The sequence below is a fragment of the Macaca thibetana genome, chromosome 5, assembly GCF_024542745.1.
Source record: "Macaca thibetana thibetana isolate TM-01 chromosome 5, ASM2454274v1, whole genome shotgun sequence".
NCBI lineage: Eukaryota > Metazoa > Chordata > Mammalia > Primates > Cercopithecidae > Macaca > Macaca thibetana.
This window is the reverse complement of record NC_065582.1, coordinates 108,822,052-108,832,500: the sequence shown is the minus strand read 5'-3', so window position 1 is coordinate 108,832,500 and position 10,449 is coordinate 108,822,052. Positions and strand designations below refer to the sequence as shown.

Here is a 10,449-nt window from a genome sequence, read left to right as displayed (position 1 = left end):
AATTAGTAAAAATCATGAGAAGAGCTTTAGACTTTTACTGACTAGAATTGTCAAAGGTTTCAAGCCAGTTATGTTTAGATTTAAGGGGATGGGAGCTCCCGATGACAATGCTGTGTGAGAAAATTGGGTATACCCAACCAACATTTTGTTGTATTGTTATTCTGAGAAAATGTAGATTCCACTGTATTCTCCAAAGGTGTTTATATCCACTATCCCCTCCAAGTTAAGAGCCACTGCACTAGTATTACTTTTTAGAACATTGACTTTATATAAGAATTGGTAATTTTGGTTTCTATATCATTCTGATCCCATATATTTTGTAGCTTTTAGAAATGCTCAGAATTCTGCTGCTGTGGACTTGTTTCTATGTCTTATGTCATTTTAATGGAGTTTTGTGGCAAACAGCCTATAAATTTGGGGCTTAACCTGCCGTTTTTGAAACAGGAATCTTCCAAACCAGAGTGGCATTTTGTTTTGTTTTGTTTTGTTTTTTTAAATAAACAACAAATTTACATCTCACATTGTGAAGGATGGAAAGATTGTCTGGTGAGGTCCCACTCATAGATGGCATCTTCTGTTTTCAGATGGTGGGAAAAACACCAGACTGATCTCCTAAAGCATGTATCTGATGCCACTTTCCTACCCTCCTGATAAAATCCGAACTACAAAGACTAGCAGTAAGGGCTTTTGTGATCTGGCCTCTGCTTGCCACCTCCCCAACTCAAATAGGTCTCCTTACTCATTTCCTAGCCCCCTTGCATGCTAGTCATCTCTAACTTCTGTGTAGTTATGTGTCCCCCTACCTCCTGGAATCTGCACTTTTATTCATTTGACAAGTGTTTAAATGTCTTGTATATGCCAGTGCCATGTATTACACCAATTGCTGGGATACAACTGACAACAAAGAAGACAACCCAGTGTAATACAAAATTTATTTTCTAGTTGGGAGAGATGGGTAATAAATATGTACTATGGTAGCAATAAGTTTGCTGAAGAAAATTATGGAAAGCTAAGAGAGATTGAGTATAGACTGTGGAGAATTATTTCATTCACAGTATACAATTGTTTTCTAGAGATCAGAGAGCCCTTCCTATTTCTGTGTATTCACAATACCATATTGTTAATTCCATGTTAAGACTTAATATGGTGTTTCGAAATTGTCTGCCTCTGGAGACTCCAACATTAATTGAGGGCAGAAGGTTAATTTTGTTCATCTTTGTATTCCGAGAGCCTCACATATACATAGTAGGCTGTATTCGTTCTCTAAAAAACACAGAACCAATAGGATATGTGGAGATTATGAGAAATTGGCTCTGCAAAATGGAGGTGAAGTCCCACAGTCTGCCTTCTGCAGACTGAAGGCCCAGGAAAGCCAGTGTAGTTCCAAACCCAAAGGCTTGAGAATCAGGGGAGGCAATAATGTAAGTCCTAGTCTGAAGGCCTGAGGACCAGGAGCACCGTCTGGGGGCATGAAATGGATGTCCCAGCAGTCACCCTTCCTCCCCCTTTTTGTTCTATTTAGGTCCTCAATGGATTAGATGACGCCCACCCACATGGGTGAAGGCAGTCTTCTTTACTCAAGTCTACTGATTCAAGTGCTAGTCTCTTCCAGAAACACCATCACAGACGCACCTAGAAATGTTTGACCAGCTATCAAGGCATCCCTAGCCCAGTCAAGTTGACAGAATTAGCCATCTCATCAGTATCCATAATGTATTTTTATATTAATGGATTTAGCCATTTATGATTTGAGAAGCTTCTGTGTACAGTATCTTTTTTTTTTTGGCAACGGAGTTTCACTCTTGTTTCCCAGGCTGGAGTGCAATGGCTTGATCTCAGCTCATCACCTCTGCCTTCCGGGTTCAAGCAATTCTGCCTCAGCCTCCCGAGTAGCTGGGATTACAGGCATGCACCACCATGCCTGGCTAATTTTGTGTTTAGTAGAGAGGGGGTTTCTCCATGTCAGTCAGGCTGGTCTTGAACTCCTGACCTCAGGTGATCTTCCCGCCTCGCCCTCCCAAAGTGCTGGGATTACAGGCATGAGCCACCGCACCCAACCTCATGTACAGTATCTTATGGTATCTTGTCCACTCAGAGGCAAGCAGAAGAAATATTTAGCTCCATTTTATAACTTGATTTCCATTCCACTATTTTCATTGTACTGCAATGTGAGATTAACAATTCCACCCCAAGTATTTTGAGGTGTGGGAAGCTGGATGTAAAAACACCATTAAAAACAACTCTTTTCAATGGCTTCCTAAGGTTGGCTGGGCTGAAATGGCAGTTTGTGGATGCTCCGTGGCACATTACACTGCCCCTTTCTTCATATTTTTAGAAATTAAATCAGCTGATGGCAATATTGAATTCCAGGTAATTTTCTTTCTTTTCTTTTCTTTTTTTTTTTTGAAACAGTTTTGCTCTTGTTGCCCAGGCTGAAGTGCAATGGCACAATCTCTGCTCACCACAACCTCTGCCTCCCAGGTTCAAATGATTCTCCTGCCTCAGCCTCCTGAGTAGCTGGGATTACACGAATGCACCACCATGCCCGGCTAGTTTTTGTTATTTTTTAGTAGAGATGGGTTTCCCCATGTTGGTCAGGCTGGTCTCGACTTCCTGATCTCTCAGGTGATCTGCCTGCCTCGGCCTCTCAAAGTGCTGGGATTACCGGCATGAGCTACCATGCCCAGAGAATTCCAATTTTTATGGTGAATGAATTCCACTCATACTGTTCTTCAGTCTGCCCAACAGATATTACATAACACATTTGTGTGCCATGATGGGCCTTACATATATTGACTCATGTAATTCTCACAACTTTATGAGGTGGTATTAGTCCGATTTTCACATTTCATGAAATTGAGGCACAAAAGTATGTCAGGCCTCTGCTCAAACTGAGTAGTTTTCCTGTCACACTTCAGTGTGGCCTATAGGCCCTAAGTGATCTAGCCTTTTCTTATATTGTCTTCCACTCTCATCCTTGTTCACAGAGCTCCAGCAATTCTCATGTTTGGAGGTCCGCAAGGCAAAACTCAACTTTATTTCCCGTTCCCTTAGTATGGAAAGCTATTTCCCTATCTCTGTGTGTCTTGCTTTTACATCATTGCTCTGCTTTCCTCAAAAACTTTCCCCTCTTATCCCCATCACTGTCCTCATTTTGATTCTTCATATGCATTTATCCTTTCCTGATTTTATACTGTTTATCTTTTTATGGTTTGTTTTCCCCTCTAAAACATAAATTCCATGTGGATGAGGGCTTTGTTCAGTCCTACTTTCCTAGGCCCTAGAATCAAACCAGTATTGGGTGAGTGGATACTGAATGAAGCTTTACCTGTGTTTTGTCTTTTAGTTAGTTTCAGTGGTTAAATCTCAGAAAGCTTAACAGCAATTCTAAGCATGTCTTTATGATAAAAGGTTAAAAACTGTATTATTGGGATAATTTTTCTCTTTTTATTTATGTTTACCTACAAGTCCGTGGAAAGTATACTCAAAAGATAGCAGACCAGGTAGGCTTAAGTTACTTTTACAAAACAGTAGAAATACCTTCAACTATTTAACACTGATGAACTTACAACTGAGGACATGTCGACTCTACTAAGAAACTAATGATGAAATTCATAATTGGGCATGGTGGCACATGCACCCAGCTACTCGAGGCTGCAGCTTGAGTCCAGGAGTTCAAGGCTGCAGGGAGCTATAATCATGCCACTGTACTCCAGCCTGGGAGACAGTGAGAACTTGGCTCTTAAAAAAAAAAAAAAGGGAAAAAAATTGATAATGACAATTTATAATGGTCAGTCCTATCTACCAGTCTAAATGAATGTTTAAAAATTTTCATATACTGCACAGAAGTAGATGCAGTCTTAATGCTAGGTAAGGGTAAACAAGCTGAAATAGCAGCCAGTGACTTCAGAGACCATGAAACCAAAGTTAATCTTCTAAGTCCTTTTAATTGTTCTTATAAACTAGCATAAGATACAAACTTAAGTAGTACACATGAGTTTTATAATTTACTAATCTCTGGCAGATAGCTAAGCATAGCACATCAGAGTGTAACACAGTGTGAGGGAAGTAAAGTATACAATGACATCTTCTATTCTGGACCTACAATTCAATAGAGAAAGAACTACTTGTAGTCACTGTGGTTACAGAAGGCTTCATGGAGACATTGAAGATAAAGCTCTACTTAGTAACAAATAGGTCTTAAATGATAAAAATGTGGGCCTTCGAAGAACTAAAGATACCTATGTGTGGCAGTCCAGAAATTACGAGGAAAATGACTTCCCTTCACGGGTCACATCAGCAATTTTTTTTTTCCCTTTTGAGACGGAGTCTCGCTCTGTTGCCCAGGTTGGAGTGCAGTGGCGTGATCTAGGCGCACTGCAACCTCCGCCTCCCGGGTTCAAGCAATTCTCATGCTTCAGCTTCCCGAGTAGCTGAGATTACAGGTGCCCGCCATCACGGCTGGCTAATTTTTGTATTTTTAATAGAGACAGGGTTTCACCATGTTGGCCAGGCTGGTCTCAAACTCCTGACCTCAAGTGATCTGCTTGCTTCAGCCTCCCAAAGTGCTGTGATCATAGGTGTGAGCCACTGCGCCCAGCTACCTCGTCAATTCTTAATCTATAAACCATGGATAGGCTTCGGGAGAACCCGAGAACCAATGACATCTGTTGGTAAGTTTTATGTGTGCAGTTTTCTACAGAGAGGGTCAACAGCATATATATTTCCAAAGAAGTCTGTGGTGCAAAAGAGTTAAAGAGTTTATTATGTTAGAAGTCCTTGGGCAATCAACTTGGAAAAGGGTGGATTGAGAATGGGGACTGTCTAGATCAGGATAATGTTGAATTTGACCCTCACTTGAGGCTTTTGTACAGAGGATGAGAAGACGGCAATTTCAAGGGTTAATTAGAAATTAACACCAACATGACTTGATGAGTGAGATGTGAAATGTGAAAAAAACATCAATGATGAAATCAAGCTTCTGACTTGGCAGCAGTGAGCATACCAAGAGTTTCAGGCTTGGAAGATGAATAAAGTTGGGAGCATTCTGTTTGCCCATGGGAGGTACAGGGAGAAATGGACAGTTGAAAGTTTAAGTCTAGCCAGGCACAGTGGCTCATGCCTGTAACCCTAGCATTTTGGGAGGCTGAGGTAGGAGAATTACTTGGGTCCAGGAGTTTGAGACCAACCTGGGTGACACAGTGAGACCCCATCTCTACAAAAAATAGAATTAGCTCGGCATGGAGCTGCAAGATTATAATCTCTGTTACTCGAGAGGCTGAGGTGGGAGAACTGCTTGAGCCCTGGAGGGAGGGCAGCAGTGAACTGAGATCACGCCACTGCACTCCAGCCTAGGCAACAGTAAGACCCTGTCTCGAAAAAAAAAGAAAATACAAGTCTGGAAAAACATAGCTGGGAGTCAGTAATGCCAGTTTTAGCTGAGGGAGTTAAGATTATTCAATCAGTGTTAAGGAAGAAACTCAATAGTAGTGACCACCAATACTTAAGGAAAAAAGGATAAAATAAGAGGAATGAGGCCGGGCGCGGTGGCTCAAGCCTGTAATCCCAGCACTTTGGGAGGCCGAGATGGGCGGATCACGAGGTCAGGAGATCGAGACCATCCTGGCTAACATGGTGAAACCCCGTCTCTACTAAAAAATACAAAAAAAAAAAAACTAGCCGGGCGCGGTGGCAGGCGCCTGTAGTCCCAGCTACTCCGGAGGCTGAGGCAGGAGAATGGCGTGAACCCGGGAGGCGGAGCTTGCAGTGAGCTGAGATCCGGCCACTGCACTCCAGCCTGGGCGGCAGAGCGAGACTCCGTCTCAAAAAAAAAAAAAAAGAGGAATGATAAAGGCTGGCTGAAATATCTTGGTGTCTAACCTAAGAAAGGAGAGGTTAGGTGTTCATATTTATTAATATGGATCTAGAAAAGCATTTATTCACTAATACATTTTGTGTTCTCTAATTTAAAATTACCTTTTCATTTTGCTTGATTTTCCTTCAGCTAAATTAGAACTTTGTAGTTTTTCCCCTAAAAAATTCAATGGCATTCTCTGATTTTCTTGTCAGCCTGCTTCAAGGAAATCCATGTGTTCAAAATGCTTGCTCGCAGTTTGCTCCATACCAAATGGTTGTTTAATCCAAATATCTGAGCAGCAAATTGAGCTGATCCTTCTGGAGAAAGTATGGTTGAACAGCCAAGACCTATTGGTTCAGAAAGGAAAAGACAGAAAATTGAGCTCAATAAATAATGAAAATACAACCTCACAAAAAATTTTATACTCAGAGCAGTCCTGCCCCAGAAAATAAAAAGCTACTGCATTATTCTAATCTAAAGTAGAATCTCTAGAAGAACTGTCTTTAATACCGGAGTGGTAAAGTGATTTTAAGAGGAAAAGCAGTCAGTATTACCTGCCATGAAGAGACATTTTATATATATCATCTATCACCCTTCTTACAGAAATCACTTACAAAGAAACTTACCTTTTTGAAAGTTCTGTTCACATACACTATCCCTTTCAATCCCTGGCGAAGAGCAACTGAAGTAAAATAAGGGTCAAGGTAAGTGGCCAGAAGTACCTGTTCTTAGACAAACTTGAGCTATGTTGTTTTGATAATTTTCTAACTAATCTTTCTGTCTACATTTGAACTATTTTAACATTTTTAAGCAGTAAAAAAAATCAAATCCACAGAATAATTTTAGGAAATGTCAAGTTATAAATAAATAGTAATAAGATCCAAGACAGCAGAATAAGAAAGTAACATCCTAGGGGCCACATGTCTGCTCAGGCAGAGTGTCTTGAGGTGGTACTATTATGTCTAGTGTTTGCTAGCAGGGACTATATCCAAAAGCTCCATCTTCCCAGTATTCTTGGAATTCATCAGGCTCTTTGACTACCATTATCCACAACAAGAACAGAGTCAAATACAAATCACAAGGCCAATTTACTAATTTGTATTAACACATTATTTTATGGAGCTCCACCCATTACTGTGTGGTATTGGTCAAGTTACTTCATGTTAATTTATTCTCCTCTTCTGTGAGAAGGGAATTGTAACTAGTAGCTACCTGATGTGACACTTCAATGAGTTAATAATATAAAGTGCTTAGAGCATTGCCTGGTACACAATATGTGCTCCAAGAATGTCAACCATTATTGTTAGCACACTGGGTAGAGTGCTCCACTCTAATAGTTGAAATAACCTGTGTCTCCTGCCTAGGACACCCTTTCTGGTAAAAGAATAGCTTAAATTGTAAAAAAAAAAAAAAAAAAAAAAAAAAAAAAAAAAGTTATCTAGTGAGCATGACATCAGAGATGAGAAATATGGGCAGTCTTCAGGATTTTACACAGGTTACTGTAAAACTACTCCTCAAAAGATTCTAGTGATCATTATGTACAAGTCTTCCAGATTATCTGTCACTCCTGAAACGGCACTACTATAAAAATTGCCAATTTTTTGCTCATCATGCTCCCCTTTTGTAAGCTCCATGGATATCTATACAATTCTGGCATAAATTTGGTTACAGCTTTATTTGTAGCTGCCGATTTTTAGCTTGAGACATTTGTATAGTCACATCTTGTTAAAGATAGCTTAGGCACAAAATTTAATTCTCAGAGCCTATAAAAACAGCAAAGGGAATAAAGGAAATAGGCATGAACACACAAGGCCAGATAACAGCAGTAACATTTTGGCAATTGAAAGGCAAATAGAGTAGTAGCTAACTTAGCAGACCAAGAAAATGTAATCAAAATTAGCTGGGCGTGGTGGTGCATGCCTGTGATCTCAGCTACTTGGGAGGCTGAGGCAGGAGAATCACTTGAACCTGGGAGGCAGAGGTTGCAGTGAGCTGAGATTGCGCCATTGCACTCCAGCCTGGGCAACAAGAGCCAAACTCCGTCTTAAAAAAAAAAAAAAGAAAAGAAAAAAAGAAAGAAAACTTAATCCTAAACTGAAAGGAGGGAAAGATAAGAAGCAACATGATTGACATTACAGAACTTCCCGAAAGGTTGACTGACTAAATTAGTGGCACTAGATACCTTTGGAAGGGAATAGGGACTAATAAGATGACTGACTCGAAGTCTAAGAAGCAGCTAGGCCCTCATATCTCCTTCTCCACTCCATCTACCCGAGTAACTGCCTCTTTAAAGCACTGTAGCAATTTTTTTTCTTTTTAAACATTATTTTTTTCTGAGACAGGGTCTCGCTCTGTCATCCGGAGTACAGTGATGCCATCACGGCTCACTACTGCCTCAACTTCCCAGGCCCCAGTGATCCTCCCACCTTGGCTTCCCAAGTAGCTGGGACTACAGGAGTGTGCTACCATGCCTAGCTAATTTTTGTATTTATGGTAGAGACGGGGTGTTGCCAGGTTGCCTAGGCTGAGCTCAGGCAATCCACCAATCTCTGCCTCCCAAAGTGTTGGGATTATAGGCATGAGCCACCATGCCAGACCTTTAATTTTTCTGAAGGTAAAACAGACTTCACAGTCTAGGTGTCTTTGAACCAGGGGACACCAGACACTTTTGTTCTCTGAGTAATTCTGGTCAACGCTTAAGAAAATACCTAGACATTAATGTGAGGGGTTATTTGAAGAACAATCACTACTAGATACACCCCACAGTGAAGCCCAATTTTGACACACACCACCCATTTGAAGTTTCCAATTGGTTTTTTATAGTACTCCACTCTTAAAAAAGCAAACAGCCAAGGATTACCAGACAGCTGAAGAAAGTAACTATATGCAACAGACTATAATCTTCTCCTCCAGAGAACAAAAAAGAGCTCTTGGAAATTTAAAAACACACAAACACAAACGACAACAACAACAAAAGCCCAGAAAACAAAAATCAAAAGAAATACGAAAACTTCGTGTAAAAAAAACCAGAGACAGTGGTTCCTATCCAATCCCAACACTTTGGGAGGCTGAGGTGGGAAGACTGCTTGAGCCCAGGAGTTCAGGACAAGCCTGGGCAACATACGAAGTGCCCATCTCTACAAAAAGTAAAAAAATTAGCCAGGTGTGATGGTGTGGGCCTGTAGTCGTAGCTACTTGGGAGGCTGAGGTGGGCGGATCACATGAGCCTAGGAATTTAAGGGTCCAGTGAGATATGATCACGCCACTGCGCTCCCACCTGGGCAACAGAGCAAGATCCTGTGTCAAAAAACAAAAACAAAAACACCTGTATCCAAAATGAAGGCCGGGTACAGTGGCTCACGCCTGTAACTTCAGCACTTTGGGAGGCCAGGGCAGGCAGATCACCTGAGGTTAAGAGTTCAAGACCAGCCTGACCAACATGGTGAAACCATGTCTCCGCTAAAAATACAAAAATCAGCTGGGCGTGGTGGTGCACACCTATAATCCCAGGTACTTGGGAGGTTGAGGCACCAGAACTGCTTGAACCTGGGAGACGGAGGCTGCAGTAAAGCCGAGATTGTGCCATTGCACTCCAGCCTGGGCAACAGAGCCTGACTCCATCTCAAGGAGGAAAAAAGAAAGAAAAACTCAACGCAAGGGCTGGAATGTAAAATTGAGGAAATATTCCAGAGAGTATAGCAACAAGACAAACAAGTAGAATAGAAATCAAGGGAAGCCCAAATTTGAATAAATTCAAAAATGAGAGAAGAGAGAATATGGAGGGGTAAGAAAATTAAATAATTCAAGGAAAATGGGGACTAAGAAATTAGAATTTCAGATTAAAAGAGCCCACCGAAAGTCCATAATGCAAACAGACTCAGCACGTCACATCTGTGTAAAATTTAAGAACAATCAAAACAGACAAAAGATCCTGAAAGTTTCCAGAGAGAAAATTCCTGAGAAACCTAGAATCAGACTGGTGGAAAAGCAATGGAGTCCTCAACTGTGGATGCTTGGAGACAGTGGAATAATAATGCTCCCAAAATTCCAAGGCAAAATGATTATCAGCATAGGATTCTAATTTGATAATAAGTATAGGGCTTCAATATAAACATTTCAGATATACAAGGTATCAAAATTTACCTTTTGTATTCTTTTGCCCCTAAGTTCAAGAATGTACTCCAACAAAATAAAAATAAACCAAGTAAGGTGAAAACATGGGAGATCCAAGCCTAGAGAAAGGCAAAATGGGTCTCTAAAATGATGGTAAAGGGGGATCCTAAGACAACAGCAATACAGGATGCCTACAGAAAAGCCAGTCCACTGGACCAGGTTGGAGGGCTCAAGGACTTAGTATACTTGACATGTATCAAGACTGGATATATACAGCTATGACAAAAGTTAGGGATTTCAGTAATAAAGCAAATCTGCTCCTACTGAAATAATATTGACCCTCATAAACTGCAGAACGTCAGATCATATCTTGGTCTATGATGAACAAACCACAACACGTGATCCAGTTCCATCAGCCAAAAGGGGACTTCCTTATGTTATTATCTTTTATCCCCACCGTCTCACTCTGTTGCCCAGTT

General features: G+C 40.9%; 1 protein-coding gene across 2 annotated transcripts in view; it reads right to left on the bottom strand.

Moving 5' to 3' along the window:
• Positions 1-3,927: 3,927 nt before the first annotated feature.
• The window catches only part of PAICS (phosphoribosylaminoimidazole carboxylase and phosphoribosylaminoimidazolesuccinocarboxamide synthase), a 51,732-nt gene continuing 45,210 nt past the window's right edge, over positions 3,928-10,449 (bottom strand). For both annotated transcript variants that reach the window (XM_050792022.1, XM_050792021.1), the window contains one exon: positions 3,928-6,204. In XM_050792022.1, coding sequence (XP_050647979.1) covers positions 6,041-6,204 — 164 coding nt within the window. In that variant the 3' untranslated portion in view covers positions 3,928-6,040. The remainder of the gene's footprint in view (positions 6,205-10,449) is intronic.